General features: G+C 33.6%; 2 protein-coding genes across 3 annotated transcripts in view; one reads left to right on the top strand and one right to left on the bottom strand.

Annotated features, from left to right (window-relative positions):
- The first annotated feature begins 525 nt into the window (after nt 1-525).
- The window catches only part of LOC119069004 (pyrokinin-1 receptor-like), a 68,253-nt gene continuing 42,336 nt past the window's right edge, over nt 526-26,442 (top strand). For both annotated transcript variants that reach the window (XR_005086259.1, XM_037172881.1), the window contains exon 1: nt 526-654. The gene's annotated coding sequence lies outside the window, so the exon portion shown is untranslated. The remainder of the gene's footprint in view (nt 655-26,442) is intronic.
- Nucleotides 2,260-2,967, bottom strand: LOC119068939. Its single transcript, XM_037172804.1, has one exon. It carries the CDS (start codon nt 2,965-2,967, stop codon nt 2,260-2,262), a length of 708 nt encoding a protein of 235 aa, XP_037028699.1.

The raw sequence follows: 26,442 nt of genomic DNA, 5'->3' as shown, positions 1-26,442 counted from the left end.
GAAGATTAAAAAAATATATATATTTATTCTGAATAAGATAAAGCGGAATGAAACGGCTGATATAATATCTGTGTAAATTTAAATTAAAATAAAAAAAATTAATATTCATAAAGATATTTAAAAAAAAATTATTTTAAAGCAAACAGAAAATTGTTGTGTTATTTTTAAGATCGAATATTATTTATTGAATTGCTTTCGTATGTGTGGACGTTTGTGGACGAAATTACAAAAAATTAAAAAAATATTTTTAGATGACAAATTTTATATTTATAAATCAAATTGAAATGTTGTGTGTGCTTTAAATTTAAATGTGTGGTAATTAGAAGCTAATGACATTGTGGATTTCATATAAATAATTTACGTGATTTTTTTTCTTTTTATTCATTATCTATGAGCATTAATTATAATCGTAATTAATTATCTATATATCCATCAGTTAAATGTGTGTATCGGGAATAAATTGTATTAAAAGTGGTTAACAAAAGTTATTAAAGAAATAAACACTAAAAGCGTGTTCTGATTAAACTTTACAGTAGAACGATTAAATATCAGAAAATAATTGCTGTGACAATTTATGAATTAAAACACATTCGTTAACTGAATTTACAACCGATATATTGCGAACGTGTATGTGTTTGGGATTAAGCTGACGCTGTAAGTTCTCAATTTATTTCAATATTTTTTTTTTAAATAATATTTTCCAATTAGACGCGTATTTCACCTATAAAATGAATTTTTAATTTCCACTTGTACACCATTTTAATGATAATACTGATCGACAATAATAACTCGAATTAACAACCGACTTATTTCATATAATTTTTTTTTTTTTTTAAATGATACTCTTGAGTCGAACTGAACGATGATTTGCCAATATAATTATTATACACAACATGCTATCGTCGATTACTAGCAGTTTGGCCATGTGGTAGTTAAACGTTTCTGGTAGAATTTATCATTTGACCTAATCTCTTAGCATCCAGCTGTCCGAATTGTACGATGGGATGAAGTTGAACGATATTTTATTTTAAGAGACGTAAATACCCAACATTTACATTCACAATGGAATATGAAAATGCTGAATTTCTCGGTACCATTAATCAAGCAACTGAATTTCTACTATTATTCTTATTTGCTTTCAATATTGAATTAGTAATTTTCTTTTATTCCCGTAACCCGCACAAAATGTTTAGACCATCTATAATTTAAAGAAAGAAGATGAACGAGTTGTACACAATCATTGTTGAGTAAAATTTTACACACGCCACGATGTTACTTTTGATCCAAGTTTGATTGTATGTAATGTTGACAGAGTGACTGTATTATTATGTTCAGTTTATTTTGTCAATGAAGTCAATGAATGGAAAGGTTTGTGATCTTATGTTTCCTTTACTAATTTTTAGGAAAATTTGAAACGTGCAGTACGGAAATACGAAGATTTCTAAAGGTAAAAACCACCGTCACTTAACACTATAAAAGCTAAATTGACGCACTATACCAACAGTGTCAGAATTAGATCAGAGCATCCCGACAAGTTATTTTTAATCGACGCAGAGCATGAATCTAATCAGAAAATTGACCTTAGGTATGCTTCCAAAATGAAACGTTTTTTTTTAAATTCAGTCTAAATTTCGAAAATTCAGCTTTCATCACGAGTCACAAACGACGATGTTTGCGCTTGAAAACTGAAATGAGACGAAACCACAACACTAATAAAGACATCACTCTGCAGCCATTTTTAAGCGTTAAAATCGTCATTTGTGACTCGTGATGAAAGCTGAATTTTTCGATACACGTCGTACGTATGTCCTATTCGGCTCCGCCTCGTTAGGACAACCTTACGACTAGTACACCGAAAAATTCAACTTTTCATCACTCGTAACCAAATGTACTATTTCTCACCTGAGCTGCCATGAGAGAGAGCGTCAACAAAATGCTATCTTCTAACTGCATTTGAGTGGAGAAATTAACACTAGAAAAGCGGATTTTTTTTTCTATTGCAAAGACAAGGTGCGGTCAAAAAAACGCCACCAATATTTTGAACTATTGTGTACCGCGCGCCGCCTGTTAGTGATAGATCGGACTTACAAATGTTGCAAATGTTTCGAATTAGCAAAAGCAGCCAAAGACAAAGGATCCATAGCCTTTGTCTGACAAAATAGAACCAATAGAACCGAACAAAGTAAAGTTATGACATTCGATTTATTCTGAAATTCATGTTTCGGTTAACAATTTTTTTTTGAGTTGGTCTGGAACTGATCAACAGTTTTTACAAATAATTTCCTTACGCGTGGTACATTTACCGCAGACAACTTTTGAGCAGTTGGCACATGCCATTCCGAGACTTTTATTCCGGCATTTTGGTGTCTGGCAAATTGGACGGCAACCGCTGGCTGTCGTGATTTTCTTATTGGGTGAGTCTGGAACAATTAGCGGACGTTTCTCTGGCACTGACTTTGACGATTTGTATTTCTGTCTTAGATCGTCACCTAACGACAACAGATAGTCAAGTCGAGAAATCGTCTTTCCCGTTACTTCGCGATACAATATCCAGGCGTTGATTGCAGCGAGATCCAATACGTTGTAGAATACGTGTACTGGCCATCGTCGAGAAGCGGCTTTTACTGAATGTGCCTTGGCCATACCGTCTGCAATATCTACCCCATACTTTGTGTTGTTGTAGAAATGGATCGTATCCGGTTTTTTGTTAGTCGTGTCATCAACTGTCACCGAATCGTGGAACGTACTTAAAATACCAACTGACTTACTCTTCTTACTTTGGTACACTGTAAGAGTTTCTTTTTGAGGTCCAGTAAAAACAACCGTTTCATGCAACGACAACCTAGCGTTTTTCTTTCGTGCAGTCGGCGGCAACCATCGTCGATTTTTATTCACGGTTCCAACAACAGAAATCCGTTTCTGCTTCAACACTTTCGCATTGCTCGTTCCAGTGAAAAAATTGTCCATTGTCGCACAGTATCCATTGCCAAAAAATGGTTCCATGAGACGAAGTACAATTTTATCGGCAGCACTCCCTCATATATACTAGGTTCATCATTTCCAATGAATGGAAAACCATTCAATATGAATTTCGATCGCAAATCAACAGCGAGGTAGAACATAATCCCGAATTTATCCGGTTTTTTTTGGTAAAAATTGTGTGAACGGGCATCGAGTCTTCGATGGAAACAGTTGCTCGTCGATCGTAATATGCTCACTCGGTGCGTAGCATGAGCGACAGTTATGAATAAACTTGTCCCAAATGTGTCTGGCCATAGCAAACTTATCGCTCGAAAGTCGTTCAGCACGCGTTTCCTTTTTATCGAACCGAAGGTAACGCATGATTGCCTTGAAACGATCTCGAGACATTGTGCCGCGAATAATGTCTGGACCGTATTTGGATGAAAAAATGTTTGTTACAGACATGTTCTTTAGTCCCATCGCTCCTCGTGCATACAATACTGAAATGAATGCCTTTAGCTCATCCATTGACAGTGTCCAATCATTGCTTTCCGTACATCGACGTGCTTCCACTTCCGTACACTCACGTATGTACTCGAGGAGTTCTTCGTCGATCATTGATGTAAATGCCGTGAGTATGCTGGTGATGTTTCTTTTGGCAAATGGTGTGGGACCAGGTATGACTTTGAGTATATGCTGTGCTGACGCCCTTCCTACCCGTTTTTGACTAGCTGGGTCAGCCAAACCCGTTTTCAACCAAACTGTTCCATCGGCAGCTGTCTCTTTACCATCATCCTCATCAATGTCATCGTCACTCTCACTCTGTACCTCGTCCTCACTTTCTGTTCCAGGATCTTCTCCATTGTCTGTAAGTGATGAATGATGTTTGTAAACATAGAAAATAAACAGCAACTTTTACAAGTAACACCTTCGCTCTCGACTTCTTCATTTGAACCTTTGTCTGTGTCTGATTCGTCACCCGATTCACCAGACAGTTCGGGATCAATATTCACCAACTCTGCCAATTTTACAGATATTTGTTTCGATTTAGATCGCGTATTATACATTTTGGTCAGAAAATTAGTAGAATGAAATGCGGAACCAACGCACTGTGCTTTGGCGGAACGTAAAAATTAAATAAACTGACATCACAGATTGAAAATCCATGGCTTGCTATATGAATCTGTAAGTAAAAACTACGAAATAAATGTGTGGTCAATTTTACCACATGTCGCCTCTCTTACTTTTGAATGTATTTACTTCTTAAGTAATGCACGGTTACTATTAAAAGTTAGTATTTTATAAACAGAAACACTAGACAAATAATGTAGTGAAGACATAAAATGGAAAGATTCATTTCGTAAGAAAAAATCCAAATTGATTCATGAAAAAGTTCATTTTGACTTCACTTGCCTTGCTAGTGATAACCTATCACGCCGCACTGATACCACAAATACGATATGGCGGACCCATACACTATTTAAAGATATTTTATTATTAATCAAAAATGTGGCCAAAAATACGTATCGTATGAAAGGCTGAAATAGCGAGCCGTACCTAATTATTAATTGTGTCATTCGATTTCGTTCTTTTGAGGCTATAACCAGCAATTTATTGGTCACTAAACTTTAAGACGATTAGACACTGTGTCAAAAATTTGATTACTTAAGCTATTATCACGAACGGAAATCATAATTTTCACACTTTCATTAATGAATATTCAATTACTGAAATTAAAAGGCAATAACGATTAACATGAAACTAACATAATATGAGTCTACTGTTTGACGATATAAATTACCTTTCCTTACATTTATTGGTTCATTATAATTTTCGTTTATAGATGTGCTAAGGGGTGGAGTTTACTCTGGTCTGCAGAACGACTTAATACCATAAACAAAACTCGGTTTTATCTTATAAGATTTATTATTTAGATGGAAGTCAATATTTGCTTATTGTATATTTAAGTAGCTCTCTGTAATGGTAATATTTGCAGAGAACCGGAATTGTTAAATTCATGAATATGTCTTAGACAAAAGAACTTGCATAGTAGCTGAAAGTGGTCAGGCGACAGAAGGAATTTCATCAATTCGAAATTCTTCTTTCTTGTCCATTAACATTTTATGCACACACGGTTGCAAACTATATCCTCAAATCATATATATGTCGTACAACATACTGCCTATTGTTCATAAAATTATCTACACACCGCCAACCATAAACGGTTAATAGGAAATCCTAGCCCATGTAAATAAACAAACCGCAGGCTGTCGCTGTTGCATCTTTTACTCCACCTTGACAACACGAAATAGATATCAATTTAAAGTTCTAGCTACGTAAACAAATAAATATTACGGTGGATGTATCTATTACAGTGAGATATATCTCATATTAAACAAATAGGTAGCTCGATATGTGATTTCCCGCGAGCTTTATACTCGCGTACGTAGTATTTGTTTGTGTTGAAATGGATTGTTGTTATCCTTACAATCTGCCTGTATATTCGTCTGACAGTGATTCTGTTTGTTTCTTTTAAGCAGAAATGTTAAATTGTTTTCACGCTATTTTTCCAAAAACTAAAAACATGCTAAATCAAGGGGTTGTTCATAAATTTGTTAGTTTGCTGATTGAGAAATTTTAGGTTTGGTGGTTTTTATTTTTCTTGATATTCTCATTTCTTGAAAACTTTCACGAATTTCACGAAATGCATTTTCGATATAATTCCCTTGACTGTAAGTCATGGGTTTTACAAAAGAAAATACACCGTACATTACACGTTCACTATGATTAAAAGTGTATGGAAATGTGATTGAAAAACGTATAAATGTAACAATTTTCTGCTACTTGTTAACACGATAACTTTGGTAAATCACAACGGATTTTCTAAAATCTTCTTTTATTCGATGAAGTATTGAAATCCTCAGGTCAAGTTCGAAAATGGGTTCAATAATCAATAATCTGAGAGTAGTTCTCGAAAGAGGCCTTTTATGCTCTTTGTTAACACGATAACTGGAGCAAAGTTCAACGGATTTTCAAAAACTTTTTTTTATTCGATGAAATCCTCAGGTCAAGTTCGAAAATGGGTGGTGTAGGTTCAATAATCTGGGAGTGGTTCTCAAAAGCAGCCTTTTCTGCTCTTTGTTAACACAACAACTAGAGTAAAAAAAATGTTTGGTGGAGAATGGGTTTAATTCCGGAGGTTAGGTTCCAAGATAGATTATGTTGCTAACAGAATTTTTGTATCTATTTCAATAGTATTTTTCTTGGTATATGACTTTGCCTTGTAAACAAAACCGAATAAATAGAACAAAATTTAACGAGTGTGAAGTTTGTGTTCGAGGGCCGCAAATCATAACGACTTTAAGTTTCATTAGTGTATAGACAACAGTTCGAAGATTTTCAATGAAACTAACCAGAATTAAATCTTCAATGAGAGAATTATTAGACCGTTCTAGTAGTTCTTCTTCTAAATATGTTTTTGTGAGTAATTCTCAATAGAAGCCTATTCTACTCTTGGTTAACACGATAACTGGAGTAATCTCAACGGATTGGTTCAAAAATCTGGGAGTAGTTCTCAAAAGAAGCCGTTTCTACTCTTTGTTAAAACGATCTGGAGTCTTGTTATTTGATTTTGCCTTGTAAACAAAACCGAAAAAACAGAACCAAAATTAATGAGTGTGAAGTTGTTCACACGAGTTTAAATTTTATTGTTAAACATACGCCATTTTTTACCGGGCCATTTTATATTATACAAAATTACATTTCATTGAAATAAATCATTGTCAATAAAAATACTATTGAGAAGCTCAGACAAACAGTCAATCGATCTGACCCATCCAACAGGTGGGACCTAGTCAAGAAAAATGAAGATTATTTGTTTTTTTTTCTTCAAAAATAGGTCCGCCATAGAGAGTATTATTGCGAGCTTTAGTTACTTAAATTACTGAAAATTTCTCAAAATTTATCCACATTTACCGAAAATTTAGTGAACTTTACCGAACATCATCGGTAATTGCAGGCAAGTTCAGTAAATTTGTTGATAAGTCTGGGCACATTTCAGTAGTTTCAGCAAATAAAACACTCAATAATAAGCCCTGCCCCTGCGTTGTTGTGTATATAGCTACTAAATCTTATCATTCTCAGGGCCTACTTTCGGTAATTTTTACAGGTGTATTTGAAGAGAGAAAAAATAACAAACATAAGCCCTGCCACCACTCCATTTCATAGGAAAGAGAACCACAACGTCAAGCTAAAAGTAATAATTTCTCTTAACGTTCCATCTTGCTTGAGTCAGTTTGAATGTGAAAAAAAGCTTTTCTTAACGAAATATTTTAAACGAAATCATTTTTCTTAAAAATAAAGGTCAGCTGGTCGCCATCAGTTATATTGACCGTTACAATACGAGAAAAATGTTCCATCCATTCTTTCGAAACAAATAATAAAGATTGTCGGTTCGGGATAATCTTCCATGAATAATGCGGTCCATAAAACTAAAACCACCGAGCATCAGGTGTGATTACGTCAATTCATAATTTGAATGCCGAATGAATTGGTTTTGAGCAGAACTTCAATTTAGTAGATCCAATTATGATACTGGCTGTGTCAGAAATTAAATGGTTTGCGACCTGTATTCATTTCGCAATTTTTCGTGATTGATTGATTGGAAATGGTAATTCCTTTATTTTATAGCCTGCTGCTAATGTAGCACAGCAAAGATAAGGGATTGATAATGAAAAGCGACTCAAAAAAAAATATTCGAAACGTACGAAAATGATATATTCTCTCACTTAATGAAATTTACCGCCAAGCATTTTGACTCTCATTTATAAAATTAAATTCACATTTTCGTAAGCTGTTTTAGATCTAATTTCGTGAATTTCGACATAAAACACGTGTCGCTTTTCAACATCAGTATGGTAATATCAAATATTATAGTCTCTCGTATACAACTGAAACTGTGCTTCGTGTCTATGTATCATCATATTCAATTCATATATTGAACCAAATTTTTTAATTTTTTTTTTGAAAATGTATGTGGTTTCAACTTAAATGTAATTACGAAATTATCATTATTCGTAATATAATATTTACCATTCATGTATTCCTAGAAACGAATTATTTGTTACTGGAATGGAATATTCTACTGTAGACTGAGAGAAAGGAAATACAGCCTTTGAGGGGCATGGATACTTGGCGGAAATTAGAGCTTGGGCGTTTCGTATTGTATTTTCGGTGATATATTTCTACAAAAATCCATTTTGAAAAATGTCAGCCGTCAACAACTACTACAATAATGTGTTAGCTTTCAATGGAAAATAGACTTGTTTGTGAAAGGTTGACCAGTTCTGAGAACAGTTAACAGATATCAAACTCAGCAGTTTGTCAGAAATGGTCGAATTGCCACAAACAAATTTTTTAATCAAAGCTAACACATTGGGGTGGTTATTGCCGTCTGAAGTATTTTTAAAAAGATTTTTGTAAAATGATATCATCTGAAATACAGGACCTAAAAAACATACAACGAATTCATTCCTCTTAATCGTAGGAGCATCTGTGAGCTTAAACAAATTCAAATAGAGGGGTCATGTTTTAACATATACATAGTGACGTAGACTGACATAGCAGGTTCGGTGTCATTTGCAACGTAATCGAAATATCTTCAAAACTAGTTATTTTTTGTTGTCTCAAGTGTGAGCAGAAGCTGCTGGAAATTGCAAAACTTTGGTTGTACGAAGATGTTTCCAAAATCGCCCGTAGGGCGTATTTGTTCTGATTTTTGATGATACATCCTATGATGGTCCCGAAAAGTAAAGAGAAACCAAATATGTACTACAAATGTTTTCAAAGAAAAACAATTTACAGTTTTATGAAAAGTTAACATTCATTCTGACGAATGAATAAACGGTGATGGCTATTCAACATTTGTTTATGGCTAACTTTTCAAAGTTCTCGTCTGATTCGCTTTCATGATAAAAAAAGGGGCTTTCACCCTTTGTCTGTGAATCTCTGAAAAGTCAATGAATGTCTCAAATTTCAATATAAAATTTAAATTGACTGCTGATTTAAACTGCGTAACGGAACGGAACCATGTAGATGATCGACATAAACACGTTTTGAATATATATTTTTTTTAAATTAAGCCTTTGTCGATGTCTATCTTGTATCCTGTTGGTTAAGCTCTATTCGAGACTTGATTCTAAACCTTTTTGTATGAATATATACATGGAATCGGCTTACGAATAGAATGATATGATCGGTTCACCATATATTTATAACCAATACACACCCCCAGTGCTATTTATAAAATCCTTTACGCAAATATTCGCTTTAAAAATTAAATGGATTTTTGGTGTAATTATCAAGGATGGAGATAACTATCGATCATGTTACACCTAATGCTTTTTTTCTGTTTGTTTGAATGCGTGGCTGTTCATGTGAAAACATAAACAAGTTTTGAGACTGATATCCGGATCTTTATGCGAATAATTTCATTCAACCTTTCAACCTTTTTTTCCTCGTCAGCAAATAAAGATACCCAACATCGTAAAAATGTATGTGTTCGGCTAAATCGAAAACGTAATCAAATCCGGAACAATTTTGACCAGTTCAATAATGGAGCTATTCACCTATCACCGAATCACATTACTCAACTTTGCTGGTGGCTTTTACGAAAAATGTAAAAAAAAATTAAAATTTAAAGAGAAAACTGAAATTCTGTTTAATTCACATTCGATATTTGCTTTCAACACCGACTGGAAAATTCTAAAAGTTTTTCAAGTAAATTGTGCTCTTAAATCTATAATTTATTGTGTGAACGAAATGTGTTTTAGTTTTTTTGTTGTTGCGCTCATAACTTTTTTTTCTGCTTCTCTTCATGATCCAAAAAAGAATAACATGAAAAGATAGTATCGATTATCAATTTTCGTACGACCATCACGTGAATATGTGAACAATCAAATTGATATAACCATGTAGAAGCATAAATATTGAACCGCTCTTAATGCGCTCAAACGGTGCTTATAATGTTGAACACTTCGAGAACTCCGAAGATAACGAAGCTTTTAATGTTATCGCATTTATGTTTTCTGTGCAATATCATCACATTCATTTTAACAAAGTAAAAAACAAAATTGCGTCACCATTAGTAAGATGAAAAAGATACACCAAAACCTTGCTGTTTGATATAATACAGTCAGATGCAGTGAAATTTTAGCATGCATTTGCTTCAGCTGATTCACACATACAAATAAAACTGTTTATACTTGTATGTACGGTTGAAGCTGTTGCACGCACGCGCTTGGAAGTGATAAAACCGTAGAAATAGTTGTGATTATTCGAGTGGATCAGCTGAAGCAAGTACAAGCTGAAATTTCACTGCCTCTAACTGTACAGATCCGATGACAGATTTTATACCTTTAAAGATCTGGTTAAGATACATGCATACAAACAAAGCTATCACAATTTTAATGAGTTTAAAATGTGTTGACTAGACAATCAATATCATCAACAATATTTTATCAATAAAAATGTATAGCAACAACAAACTTGATGCACATAAATTGGCAGAGCTATTAATTTACTAATACAACAAAAGCATACTAATTCGGATTAATAATCTGAGTTTGAGCATTTCATTTTACTGGTACATGTCGACTCAACCGTGATATATAATATTCAATATGTCTATTAATATTTATGCCGCACATCGTTTCATCAAGTAGCAGGTTTTAGCGCCCAGGCAAGCAATCAACTTTTGTCTGTCTGATTAGACGAAGAAGAAATAAAATATATTCTCGTTTCGGGGTCATAAAAACGGAATATGGAAATGATGCGAATATTGTTTAGTGTTGACAAACAATTTAATCAGCAGCAGAAACCTCGTATTTTGGAACGCCACAATTTTCATTATTTCTCTTCTATGATTGATTGGGAGATTTTGTAAGTTATATCCTATTTAAACGAAGGTGCTCCCTGCCAGAAAAACACTGTAAAAAATGGAATCGTTCGTAAAGTCTATTATATGCGTCTGAGCCAGGGCTTATTATTGGGAATTTCAATTTCAATTGCGAGTAACTCTAAAAAAATCCGGAAAAATCTAGAAAAAATTAAGAATTTTTTAGGAAATGAAATTCCCAATAATAAGCCCTGGCCAGAGTCGAATGGAAAAAATATTAGAATCGTGACCACTACACCAATGTTGTAAAAAAAAATGGAAAAGTTCATGTTCTCGTTATATTTCGGGACAGTCTGATCAATGGCACGTGCGATGGGCACTTTGTGGACAAACCCCAGTGGAATTCGTGCGAGAATATAACTGGTTTACATAAATAAAATGCCGGAAACTTTTTTGCTTTTACATATTTTTTTCCACTTAAACTCACAAAATGAAATTCGTTGAAAAGGAGTTTCAGCTCACTCTCAAAAGTTTTTTTTTCTTTCTTTCTTAATTTAATCAGTCTGTGCATTATGTTTATACCAAAATACGACAAAGAACTACTATATCCTAAAACATCTATAAATATCATAGTTACTTAACGGTGTGATTTATTTTGAATTATATGTTCAGTTGAAACTGTAATCCTCACTGTAATCTGTATTTGAGTGATAATACGTGTTGTATATCTGCACAGCAGAATTTTTATTCAAATTCTCTTTTCATTCAGCTTTCTACCGTTAAGGTAATGTATTCGCTCATGGATTGTAAGAAGTAAGCAAAATTAATCTTCGATAAACTTTTCCAATGGCAAACTGAGCTTGATGACTAATGGAGTCTATTACGGAATATGTTTCGGGGGTTTGGTGGTTCTTTTTTTGCTGCTTGAATCTATAAATTATTACAGCATTGCAGTACCAGCCAGCCGCAAATTTGGATAATCCATTAATTGTTTCTCTGTGTTTCGAAATACACTATAGAAGAAACAGGTTTTTGTTTCCAAATTTGAGTCTGCATTCGGTAACGTGAGGACTAAATGCTTGGACAAAAAGGTATTTTAAATATTTTAACCTGTGTTCGAGAAGTTTTTTTTTAGACGAAATGTCATATCGTTATTCGAATGTGAATATTCCATTTCCTATAGTCATTGAACATAAGACAGTCCCGAGCCAATATTTATCGAAAAAAGTGAGCAGTCAACAGTGACATGCTAACAATAAATAATAATCCAACATATATGACGACGTTGACGAAAATCCATTACTCAATTTTCTTTAACATTCTTTTACATTGACAATCGTTATTGATTGGACCATTGTCATATCCTTAATTCAATCAAAAAAGAAAATAGTTTGTGGTTTTTTGAAAATAAAAAGTAAATTGAACGGTTATGGGACGTCAGAATCTTAAAAGAATTTCATTTTACGTTCATTCCTGATTGATTTCATTGCCACATTTCCTCATTGATTCATGTTTTTTAAATTGTGATTTAATTTGTTTTCCCGGGTCTTCCAGTGAAGCGGAAATATTTTTTTTTCACAACGAAGGTGAGAAGTTTGGGTGAAGTTGTGTGAAAAACGTTGTGTTTACCTCGAGAAATAGTTGGAAATTGCATTTCCTTGGATTATAAACAACACCACTGAAATGCAATTTCCACAGTTTTTCCCTGGCCAACAAAAAACCAATTCTATATATTAACCGTGGCCCTATGATTTTTACAATTTGATTCTTTTTATTCAGCAAGAATTTGTAATACAACGCTTTACGTCTTCGAAAAATTATTAGATTACACTACTCGTGACCGATGCATATCTGCGAAGAACTTTTCGAGGAATTCTCAACCGTCGTCTAAAAAAACAGGCTAGAATCGACGCTCACGCGAATAAATCTTATTCAGCGTAATGACCTATTCGATGGTACTTAGACTTTTCAATGTTCAAGGAATCAAATTGAAAAAAAAATGAAGAAAACATCCACCAGAAAATGAAATTGTAATGAGTGTGTCTCGAAAGCAATATTTTTTACCAATTTTCTGGCTTCAGTAGAAGCTCATCGTTGATAGAAAATTGATTTTATCGTTGCACGTTTTTTGTTCACATACACAAAACGATGCGTTTTCTATCCCATTCATCCCACATGAGATATGATCGTATGAATATGTTTATTTGTGGCCACTGTACAAATTTTTTATCAATACTTTATAGACAGGGCCTAATTTTTTGTAATTTTATTTCTGGAAAATTCGGAAAGTTTGGGAAAATTCTGAAAAACTCTGACTCCAAAACAAATAAAATATTTTCGCAATTTTAATATTTTAAAATTCCCAAAAATAAGCCCTGCTTTATAGCAATAGGAATTTCAAGTGGAATAATATTTCGATATAGGGGAAAAATTTCATTTGTTTATTTTCACCTTTTTTCTTCCGAGCACGGATGTTCAAATCACCCATGTTTTGATTGGATATATGTTGGCAAAAATAATATTGCCAAACTGAACGTGTATATAGTTTGACAATATACTGTTCATTCGTGGTATATTAACAGCATATTTTTTCAATATTTCGGTTGCATGGAAACACTTTTCACACTCTTGCTTATTTCCAGTGCAGCCACTACATTTGTGGCGCTCTTGGGGCCTTCGTACTTGCCGCCCTACACTGTGAGATATTTATAAACATCTGCAGCGTGAGCAAATAGTTACTGATAAGCGGTTTTCCTCATATAATGAAATGTAGTACTCCACTCAAGCGTTATGCTGAATAAATAGATTTTTTTAGCTATTGCCATCCTTTTGCTTTCTTTTTCTGTTTTTGTACAGTCGATGACTTTGAAGTAAGTGATTCATTTCGTTTCAGCCGCACGCGTGCGTGTAGCTATTTCAGTTCGTAGGAGTGTATCAGCAGAAAAACAGCTCAAACAACATGCGTCACATATTTCAAAGTCGCCGATTGTATGGAGGGAAATGCAGCAAAAACGACTAAAGCTTGTGAAAGAATTTTTTATTATGTGATATATATGGCTGAATAAATAATTCGGCCTGAGGTTATTCAATCGTTAAAAGGCAAACAGTCCAACGTAGTTTCCTATGCCCACTCATACAGTGAATGTGTGTTCTTAGTAGATTAGTTCTTGATGGTAAAATTCATATTTTTTTCACTAGACAACCTTTCAAAAGACTGAAAATGTAACCTTTCACAGACGGAAAACATATCACCAATCACCAGTATAACTCAACAGATTATAATGAAGTCTTTCACTTCAATAGTCAGAAATCATTACCTGTTTTGTCACTATTGATCAAAGATTAATTAGTATTTAACATTTCTTCCTTTCACGATATCTATTCTTTGGAAGCGTTGTGCACCCGTAATTTCAGCGCCCTCCATAAGTGTATGAAGCGGTGGACCTGTCTACTTTGAATGCTTTAAATTAAAGAACAATAATATTCCACACAGTACAGTATTATACGTGAAATATACACCAGATAGGATGTAGTGACCAGATTACAAATTCGCAGGTAAAAGGTGCTGTAGGCAGTTATTTATGGATGCTGTTTTTTCAGCCAAAATATTTAAACAAACACACCAAACTTTAAATGAACCGGACAAAATTTCAAATTCGATATTGAATCATTGTCGACGATTTTAGCAATAAATATTAATTAAAGTTTATTTATTATGGCGATGAGTGATGATTTTAAAAAAAGATGAGGATGAGGATAGATGGACCAGAAATGTTGATAGAGAAATACGACATTTTTATTGTCTCTTCTTCCAGCGATTTTATTCTTTGTTGTTGTTGTTTGTTTACTTACCAAATAAAAAAAAACTCAGAAAGATGCCCAAAGGTTTATGCTGTTCAACTAGTCTGTAGATTATTTTGTTGTTATTAATATATTTTCAAAGAAGTATTACGGGACTAATAACAAGACGGCTGATTGAGACATAATATTTGGATTACCTTTTGTCGGATAATTTAAACACCTGAATAAATGAATAAAATTAAAGTCTCAAGTTTTAACATTTCAATTTCAAAATAGATTTCGGTAAACCAATTTCCTATAAATACGCAAACACTTCAACAACAACAAAAATATTTGTTTTTTGTTCAGATCTGTTCACAAATCTAACAATTATTCGGTTAACGATAAAGATTACCAATTTCAGATGTACTCAAACGATGTCCGCTCGTAAAACAAATGCCGAATAGTCACTCCCTCATATATCGCTTTCATTTTTTTATGTTGCCATAAAATTCACGAGAACGTTTTCTGAATTGAAGATTTTGACAAAAGAAAGGTTTGGCTAATTTTTCTTTCATACATTCAACCAAAAGCACTAAACTTTTGACGCACGTGTCGAATGCTAACTGGACGGAAGTGAGGTCATAATCAGAATATTATATAACATTAATTGTACTGACAATTGGTAGGGAAATTCATGCATGAAAAGCTAAATAGCCAATATGTCGACCGTCCCCCTTACCGAGTCCTAATATATTCGAATATTTATTTTATCTCGTTGTCAGTATGTTAAACATTTTTTTTCTATTATATAATGAAGCACTTGTCAGATTTATTAGTAGACATCACTTGACCAAGTTTACCATACTTCAATCTGATGAGACAAATTTATCATACTCTTATGAAACTCATTACATAAAATGCTCATACAAAGAGGTTTAAAAAAAAATAGGAAAATAGAAAAACACCCAGCGTTTGCCTAATAGACTCGCACGAAATCGTTTATTTCAAAAGAAAATGCATGAAGAAAATTCAGGCTGAAAACATACGAGCAGTTTTGCGTTGTGACATCTAGACACAATGTTTGATACACACAGAATAACTGTCGATCTCTGCAATAGGGTGTAGCGTTTTGCCAAAAATATTTTGTTTTTTTTAGGCCTGCGGGTAGGTTTGATGCAGAATGGTCCCCTGATCACGAAAATAGCAAAAAAAAATATTGAAGTTTGAAGCTAGTATGCGCACCTCTGAAAACCGACTTTTTTGGTCACAAAGCCATAGTGAGATTAGTTCTACCGACTGTGTAGAAAAAAAAATGGTTAAGTGTATGTGATAACTACTCGTAGAGACCGTGGCTTCAATTTGGCATACTTTAAAATTTTAAAAAAATTGACTCACTGATGAAAAATTTTAAAAAGTGCTCCCGACCATGACTTTTTTTATAAATTTTTTGGATTTAAATCTTTCTAAAATCTGTGACTGAAAAGCAATATAGTCGTGTCGTTGCTCATTTTAAAGGGAAATTCAAGAGCTTTTGAACAAATATAGACTCGAAGTAAAGTTTCATCGGGCTGCAACGCTGCAACGCAAAATTACTCGTGTGTTTTCGAACTAAAGCAATCTAAAAATTAAATTTGGTTGAGACCCACAGAAACGTTTTCCCCAGTCTTTCTCTTTTTCGTTTTCGCAATTTTTTAATTCAATCCAATTTTTCTCAATGTTTCCCGGATAGCACATCAATTTCAAACTCTGACAATTATTCCGTATCGTGCGAGTCTAAATTCTTTGTGGATGTTCGTGTAACATTCTCAACTCAATGAGTGCACATCAACAACCATTCCAAATGTATGTTGATGAAGTCAAAGGAAAGCTAAGTTACTGTTGCTATAGAAGAAGGTCTTTGTAAATAATCAGGAAGTATTTCTATCAGCTGAGAGAGCAGTGATGCGAATTAATGTGATTAAAGCTTAATTTTACGTTTATCATCTTAAATTGAAGGTAATCAATACAAACCAAAGTCACTTTTGTCAGTTGCAGCATTGCTAACACAGTGTGTGCGATAAATATAAATGACGAAACGAATCATTAAATTAGTTCTTGATGAGTCATGTGAGAATATAAGATACAGTCAGCTCTGTAAATAAGTGTGGAGCCAAATTCAGTCGAAAATAGTCATTTATTAAAAATGATGTTTCTCACTGTCTCTCGCCTATAGTGACCTCAAATAGTGTAGGTTTTCTATTGCTGAACGAATTGTATTGATTACAACAAAGCACCTAGCATAGTAGTAGAATATTGCTTGTGTCAAATAGAAAAAAGGCCTACTTCAAAGTGAGTGTGAACTTCACACTGTGAAGTACATTTTCAACGAAAATATTGTCTTAAAAAAACGCTAAATTTCAAGTTATAATCGTCATATGAAACGTCTTGTATCAAACAATTTGCAGTGTATAATTACGACCGTACTGCTTTCGTTCGTTCCAATTTTGTGAAGTTTTATGCGTGATATGTTAGTGCTGGCCTGTTGTACGACATTTTATAATTGTTATTACGGCAACCACCTATTAATCAAAATATATGACAGCGTTCCACTTTCTGATAGTGCAAGGTTTGTCTTTGCACATATTTACAGTCAATTAATCCCATAATTTTGCAATATTGTGTACCTGCAGTTTTGCGCATCTGGTCGAAACTTTATTGATCATTATGGTAGGAAATGAGAAAAATAAGATTATAGCCGAATAGACGTTACTAAAATGAGACCCGTAATTCATGCTTATCCATTCCATAACCAAATTACAATTTCTTTTTATTATTTTATTCAACTTTATCGGGCTAATGCGACTGAATAAATTTAAGGATTTAAAAATGTATTCCGCAAAATGACACTTTTAACTGTTCTGTTTCCATAATGACTTTAGATAAAATTGCACTGGCATTAAGTACATTCATTACATGTCTCCTAAATCATTCCGATTGAATTCACACTTGCTCCGCCTGACTGAATATATTGTTTAAAGGCGATAAGGCATTTTTTTCTGATTATTATTATTTTCGAGTGTTCGGGTTATGTACAGCTCATTTTTAAACATTGGACGTAAATTCAAATCCCGTGGCTATAAATTTGATAGCCCAATACCGTAAATCCTCTCGATATTAATTTTAAACTCACGCTGTGTTGTAGACGTATGATTGTTTTTCAGTCTTACATTAAAAAGAGAACTTTTATGTATTCATAAATTATGCTCAAAATTATGTCAAACTTGATGAGATATGAAATCACTTTTGCGCTGCTACTTTTCGGGGTGTTAGCATGTTGTCTACATTTTTTATGCTAAATATTATACTTCTGTTTAACTTACGTCTTTTTTTTACCCTACTCATCAATATACATAGCAATTTTAAATAGATGTAATGTTCCAGGTGAAGCAAGAGCGGGAGAAAGACCTCAGTTGAAGAGAAAATTAACCTAACTTCCAACCAACTTTTACGTGTGAAATGATGCTAGATTTTTTGAGTTAGATTAGTGGAAATATTTTTATTTAAATGCGGAGAGTTCGGATTGCAAAATTCTTGAATGGATAATGGTGAGCTCGTTTGTGTATTAAATGGAGCTTACAGTACCAACAGGAAGGTTTACTTTCGTTTATGATTAATAGTAGGTATTCTGCGAAGGGAATTCATTACATTAGGTAACAATTTTGTGATAAAAGCAAGTTCAAAAATAGTGTGTTTTTTGAACAACAAGCTTCTGTAGCTGTCAAGTGTTAAGCTTTCGAAAAACAGTTACTGAAGCAAGTTGAGAGCTGAAGCAAGTTGAGAGCACACGCGAGTTTGCAAGTATCACAGAAGTAGTTTACCTACCGCATGGTAAAGGTTTTTTTTGGCGATTGAGAGGTTTCCATTACAAGTCGAGAGGCAAGGTCTTGAACCGAATTCGCTAAAAAATCCTTTTAGCATAAGTTAAGAACACCATTTTTAGAAACGACTCTAAAAATGCGCGATATTTCACCACTAGTTAGGAAAAGTGTTTTAAGGAATGTAATTTTCAAACGAGAACCGCAACAATTCCCTCTATTTGTGTCCCAAACATAGTGTGTAATTATCATATGCATTCAGTATGGTAGCAGTATATTATCCAACCAGCTCCTAGCAATGAAACTTGAGGAATTCTTCTTTGTTTCGATTTTCTATGTATTAAAATCAACATTTCAAACATGTCGCTCAAACGAGGCTGAAAACAATTCGAAACTTTGCTGACTCAGTCGAAAGCATACATTTTTAGAATTATTGCAGATCAATGATCAAAAACAACTTACTGCTGTTCACCATTTATCGGCTAGACAGCTAGACTGTTACTAACACAAAAAGTGATGAAAATGCTACCTTTAGCTTTTATTTAATTTTTTTTTCGTCTGACTTGTTTCCAAAAATTACATTAATTTAAACTTTGAAATTTGTTATTGAAATCGAATAAATGGTGTCGTGCTTATTCGAACTCTACTAATCAAACGAAAGGATTTCTCTTATTTCAACAGACCGTTAGCTATATTGATTATACCATTCAAACTTTTGTTGTTCCGGTCAGGTTCATTCATTTATTTAATTTTACTTCGCAGATATTAAGGGATCCATCGAAATAATTTTCTTGATTGTTGACGGTATAACAAAATTATATTGTAGACATTGTAGCCGGATTATCTAATCGGCGTAGGGTGGGCTCAGACCACTCGTACCCAAAAATGAATAGCACTGAAAATCGGAATATCTTTCAATTACCAAGCCCGTTTTTATTTCCAAACATTTGAGAAGTCCTCTATGGTTTTTGGAACAAAATATTCTAAAAGTTTTCAGAATGCCCAAGAACAGTGGTGGAAGGGTAAAATTTTGAGTGGCTAGGATATTTGTAAATACTTTTCAGTCTATTCAACCCATTTCGTTGAAATTTGAATGAGAAATGATTAAAATAAAAGCCAACTCACTTGTTAGTCATAACAATGTCTGATGAACGAAGAATAAAAAGCTTCGAAAAATAAAAATAGAATTTTTTTAAATCAAATCTCTGTTGAGCTTAACAGAAGACTACATGGTATACAGCAGAAGTAATTCATTGCCAGGACGATTTTGTGATTTGGATTGTACGCGTGAGCAACTAGTTTTGGTTATTTTGATAAAATAATGATTTGCGCGAGGGCTGAACAAAACATAATATGTAATGACAACTTTCCGTGAAGACCAATTACAATATACCCTAAATCAAATTGAAAACCAAATTCAAATGGAGAATGGCTAATAGAATCAATTTTAAGTGATAAATGAATTTGTAATTGACCACATTAACAACTGACATCGACATTACAACACAAATTTGTAACTTTGTACGTTGTCTATCCAGACAAAATCGGAAAAAACAATAATCTCAAGGCTAAAATAAATTTATGTGCATGAGTTTGACTTTGAATGGGTTTGGTGCGACATATCCACATCCAGTTTATCGACGAGTTAAATTTACCAGTCTTTGACACGAATACGGCTATTCTTTCTCTTTAAAAGAAACTAAATGAAGAAGAGAACGATGACTATTAGTTGGGTTGTAGCTCAGATTGGAATGTTATCCATGCCATTCATACAAATAAAGAAAATGGAAAAGAACGTATGAGGGAGGAATCTTATGTTTGTGATTATAAGGCGTAAGACGTCAGCTTATTATATGATCAAGGGAACATTTATGGGTGCACACGTGTTGGGAAGGAAAGGAAAAATTGTATCGGGTTTATTAACCTTCCGAAGTGACAAAAACTTTAAAATACGTAAAAAAGGCTTATAAAGCCTAGACTGACTGGGTGCTACTAGTCCTGGAAACTTCCCCATATGATACTAAGTAATTATAAAAGAAAAAAGTCGACTCAATTTCGTCGAGTCTTTTAAGATTATTTTCGTTTCTCTTGTTCGTTGTATTTGGTTCCCTTGTCATATTTTTAAATAATGTGCAGATCATATCAAGCGAAATTATTATCGTTGGCCATTATACATTTTAATCTGACAATTGAAAGGATGTTGTCTTCTAAGAACCGTATAAATTCGATTCTATTGGGAATTGTACTAGGTACTAGACATAACATATTGTCTCAGACATGTTCGTTTTTTTTGTCTTCTCCTCATAAAATGGCATCGATACACGCATTTTTTAAATAAATTCTTATTTATGCATATATGAAGGTAAACTACGTTGAACATTTTTATTTGTTTGATTGCCTTTGAAATTAATTCTGAAATGTTACAAAAATAAACTAAATATTTGTTCAGATGATATACAATGAATCAAACACGCAAATTGATAAATTGGGTAAAAAACATATTTCGTTTGACTTTATAAATACAACATCCGTTAATTGTTTTCTACTTATATTCGAGTTTTTCTTTTAACATATACGCGACGACATACGACGTTTTTATGATTAAGTCTGAATTTGATGTCATTATTGTTCATCAATAAATCAGCCAACGAAATTTAGTAATATGGTTTTGAGAACTCCAGTTCATTCAGAATATATTCGCTTTATTTAGCAAATCTCACCAGCGCGCTGGCATAAAGTCACACAAATTCGCTCGGTGCGTGAATATCTGTAATAAATAAAACGTACACCAGCCGAACGGTAGACGACGAATAGGGCAGGTGCATCATATGAGTGAGTACGTATAGGACAGTGCCCCATACGAGAAGACAATAGTATTTACGTAGCTGTTTGTACGGCTGATTTAAGGCAATGTCGCTTTTTGGAGCTCGAGCAGAGAGAAGGAATACTTTTTTACTCTTTTACGAAAAAAAATGCAGCTTTCCAGACTTATCTAGATTTGGTGAAGAAGCGATGCGACACCTATCAACGAAGGGTTTGAAATGAAGTGAAATCAGGCTTACTACATAATGACAATTATGATGATTCAACTCAATTTACTTTCCGACTGTTGCTAATTTATTAATTTTCGAAATTTAGCATATTCTGATGTCACATTCGTTTCTCAAAAGTGTACCATTAATAATTCGAAAAATATCTGTCTCTTGAATTCGTGAAGAAATTGGTTCATAAGTATTTGACAGATACAAACGATATTGAACAGTAAAGTTTGCTGTTTCGTTTAAACTCTTTTCTGCTCCTTGGTGCGGAATCTTTTACTTCATTGGTTTCAACAATAGTACTCATACTATTATAAAGACTGCACCCGACTGCACCTCACTTATTCTTCACATATCTACTTAGGCACTTTGATTCTAGTTTCATTGAACAATGGGGGGGCGTGTTTAGCCCCGCTTTCAAATCGTAAGAGAATCATTTATGTACATAAAAGGTACTGCTTACATAACATAAGTTGCTTTCATAGCATATCGATCATTCCAATGGACGTTGTCATAACAAACATAAAAGTCAAAGTTATTTACTTTACTCTAAAAATGGTTGGAGGATGACCAACCAATTGTGACACAATTATTCTGTTGGCTCTATATTTCAATAAGTGTTAATATAAATGAAGAACCGAACCACTTTCGACAAATGTGCTATTATACCACAGAGTTTTAAATTCTTCTTTAAGTGACCGTTCATATATCCCGTCGTCGAATTTCGTGAACTTTTGACATTTCATCCATATTTTTAATGCCAAAAGTCTACTCACCATACTCACGAACTGAATTTTACGAACCACAATGGTTTACCCCCAATTATACCTAAAAATCAGCAATCTTCACACATTAAATCGTTTATTTTTGTCTTCATTGTCGATAACGAATGGAAGAGTCGCGGAAGAAAGTTTTTAGTCCGCCAGTCCGTTGTTCTAAGTACAGCTCTTTAATTTGTAGGTACAAACGTTCATATGCAAAATAATAACTTGTAGATTTTGCACTTTAAAGTAAAAGTGTGACCAACTCAAAGATGGCTCGTTGTTCACCGATGAATGAAAAAAGATGAACAGCTGCGAACGCAATAATAATATAACAGCAAATTAAATAATGGCATGACTGAAATTTAAATTGTTTTTTATTTGAATGAGTGACGTACGACACGTACTTGGTGCTATTCTTATCCTGGTAGCCATATATCACACTGCTCCAACGGAATTCATTTATACGTTTTTACTGTTTATTGACTTAAATATTTTTTTTTGTATTTGACGTCAATGCCGAAAACTTAATTCATTTCATTCATAAAATTTTGACGAATTTATGATTCCAAATTATATTAACGGTCCCCAGAAATATTGTACATTTTCTACCGTACCACATCATTCCTACAATATTTTAGAATTGTGTATTTTGTATTGCTGATCAGCCGGAATTAACCTTCCTTCTTTGTTTTGCTTGGAACAGTAAGAAAAACAAAATCAAAAGTGATACAAAAACAAGGAAATTTGAACAATTTGTCGAAATTTATCTGTGATAATTAGCAGTTTTTGTAAGTCAGGGTACAATAATATTATCTTTGTTTAAGTTTCAGCCTGTACATAGCCATTGGTGCGGGTTATACTCTTCGTCGTTTCTACAAATTTTGTTTTTTTCTAACAAAGCTACAGATCGTTTTAATTCGTTATGTGTTTGGATGGTTGCGCTGGTTGTGAATGCACAAAATATAAACAAAAAAGAGAAGTTTGCAATTGCTCATTTCTAAGTAAATAAAGAACAGAAAGCTTTAAGTTGAAACTGACGATTCATGTAATTTGTGAATGGCCCCTTAGTACAAAAACAAGTAACTATTTCTTATCGAATTTACAATGATGTCCTCCCGGCTATTGTATTATGAGCATCATACTGGTTGATAGACTAAAAATAGGTAATTCGCCAAAATAAATTTGACTGAAGCTACAATTTTAGCTCCAAAATAGGAATTTGGTTTTTTGAACATTTGCAAACTGATTATTATTAAGTGGTGGTTGCTACTTCAATAAAAAGGTGGATTCCTCTGGAGTAGGATTTTGTAGCAGTTGTCCAACTTTCTAAATTATTAATTTACAATTATTAGTAAAGCTTGTGCAGAATCAGCAACAGCTGTAGATAAAATAGCGTATTCACCTCTGTCCAAATGTTAATTTAGACACTTGGGGTTATACCATTCGCCTTCGGCTCATGCAATAACTCCCCAAGTGTCTTAATAAAACATGTGGACAGAGTTGAATAATTTACTATTATTTAACAATCAAACGCACAGGCGTAATTGCCCATTTATACATTGATGAATTGGGACGAGTGCTACTGCTACAAAAATAAGCTTGTGCTGTGTTTGTTGCAATTGAAAACTACAATAGACAAACATCGAAATCAACTCAAATGTCTTTCATTTCGATACAAGTGTGAGGATCTCGAGGATGTAAATAAATTGGTGTTTCCATAGATTTTGACAATATCGTAGACACTATTGCTTAGAAAAACCTTATATGTATTGTCAGTTGTAAAATAGCTATTTTCGACAGCAAGATTCAACCGTTGGCTAGTAAACCAAAAAATACTAGTGCTATGTTGAAATACAAAAAAAAATCATTGCGCACACAATGCGGTGCCGAGCTGGCTATGGTAATCTATTTTAATCAGGGAGTATTTTTGGGTAGACTACCTACATTTTCCACATTTTTCCATATTTTCCTCAATATTTCCGTACATTATTTGGGAAAGTTACAGTCAGGGGCAGTGAAATTTCAGCATGTTTTTCATGTGATCCACACATACAACCAAAATTGTTTGTAATTATTTATTCGGTTGAAGCTGAAGTTTAAAGACGCTCAAATAGTTTTCGTTTGTGTGGATCACATGAAAAACAGCTGAAGCAAATTCATGCTGAAATTCCACTGATTCTATGACGGTTAAGTTAGCTCAAAAGTTTTCTCAAAATTTTAGCGATATCGCTAACCTTGAACGATTTTGCGCTACAAAATCAATTAGCGCTATTTCGTAGCGCTAAATCAATTTTGAGAAATCTTCAGACATTTGGAATTTTGAGAAAACTTTCAGATTTTGGGATAACTTCAGTCGTACTAAATTTTGAGAAAACTATATAATCTTGGGATATCTACGGTCGTCCCATATTTTGAGAAAACTTTCAGATTTTGGGATAACTTCGGTCGTACCGAATTTTGAGAAAACTTTCAGATTTTGGGATATCTTCGGTCATACGGAATTTTGAGAAAACTATATAATCTTGGGATATCTACGGTCGTCCCATATTTTGAGAAAACTTTCAGGTTTTGGGATATCTTCAATCATACGGAATTTTGAGAAATCTATAAAATCTTGGGATATCTACGGTCGTCTGGTATTTTGAGAAAACTTTTAGATTTTGGGATAATTTCGGACTTCCCATATTTTGAGAAAACTTTCAGATTTTGGGATAACTTCGGTCGTCCCGTATTCTGAGAAAACTGTCAGATTTTGGGATAACTTCGGTCATACGGAATTTTGAGAAATCTATATAATCTTGGGATATCTACGGTCGTACCGAATTTTGAGAAAACATTCAGGTTTTGCGGTATGTTCCGTCGCAGTCTATACACCGAAAATTTTGAGTTTGGAAAAGAAAGATCCCGTAGAATCGACTTTTTGATGTTTACGATTTAATTATGGCGAATTAGTGGATCAAGGGTGTGTCGATTTCATTGATGCATAGTACGAAGAGTTGTGTTTCATTTCATTTCAATATTTTTATTAACGAAAAATCTCGAAAATTTCTAATTTTTTCATTTTAGTATTAAAAAAAACTGTGAATTGATTTCTAGTTCAAGATAAAAGTTTTGATTTTTAAACTACATTTACACATAATTCAAACACAAAAAAAGTAGTCTTTAACACGTATCGATGCTCGTTTCGTTGAATTTAGTTAGCGATAACGCACTTGGAATTATGTGTAAATGTAGTTTAAAAATCAAAACTTTTATCTTGAACTAGAAATCAATTCACAGTTTTTTTAATACTAAAATGAAAAAATTAGAAATCAAATGTCCGAGATTTTTCGTTAATAAAAATATTGAAATGAAATGAAACACAACTCTTGGTACTATGCATCAATAAAATCGACACACCCTTGATCCACTAATTCGCCATAATTAAATCGTAAACATCAAAAAATCGATTCTACGGGATCTTTCTTTTCCAAACTCAAAATTTTCGGTGTATAGACTGCAACGGAACATACCGCAAAACCTGAATGTTTTCTCAAAATTCGGTACGACCGAAGTTATCCCAAAATCTGACAGTTTTCTCAGAATACGGGACGACCGAAGTTATCCCAAAATCTGAAAGTTTTCTCAAAATATGGGACGACCGTAGAAATCCCAAGATTATATAGTTTTCTCCAAATTCCGTATGACCGAAGATATCCCAAAATCTGATAGTTTTCTCAAAATATGGGACGACCGAAGATATCCCAAAATCTGAAAGTTTTCTCAAATTTCGGTACGACCGACGATATCCCAAAATCTGAAAGTTTTCTCAGAATACGAGACGACCGAAGTTATCCCAAAATCTGAAAGTTTTCTCAGAATACGAGACGACCGTAGATATCCCAAGATTATATAGATTTCTCAAAATTCGGTACGACCGAAGTTATCCCAAAATCTGACAGTTTTCTCAGAATACGGGACGACCGAAGTTATCCCAAAATCTGAAAGTTTTCTCAAAATTCCGTACGACCGAAGTTATCCAAAAATCTGAAAGTTTTCTCAAAATTCCAAATGTCTGAAGATTTCTCAAAATTGATTTAGCGCTACGAAATAGCGCTAATTGATTTCGTAGCGCAAAATCGTTCAAGGTTAGCGATATCGCTAAAATT

The sequence above is a fragment of the Bradysia coprophila genome, assembly GCF_014529535.1.
Source record: "Bradysia coprophila strain Holo2 chromosome X unlocalized genomic scaffold, BU_Bcop_v1 contig_20, whole genome shotgun sequence".
Taxonomy (NCBI): Eukaryota; Metazoa; Arthropoda; class Insecta; order Diptera; family Sciaridae; genus Bradysia; species Bradysia coprophila.
This window is presented reverse-complemented; position numbering and strand designations above follow the sequence as displayed.

Coding starts and splice junctions, on each gene's coding strand:
- LOC119068939 (XM_037172804.1), bottom strand. CDS start 2,967: ATGGACAATTTTTTCACTGGAACGAGCAATGCGAAAGTGTTGAAGCAG.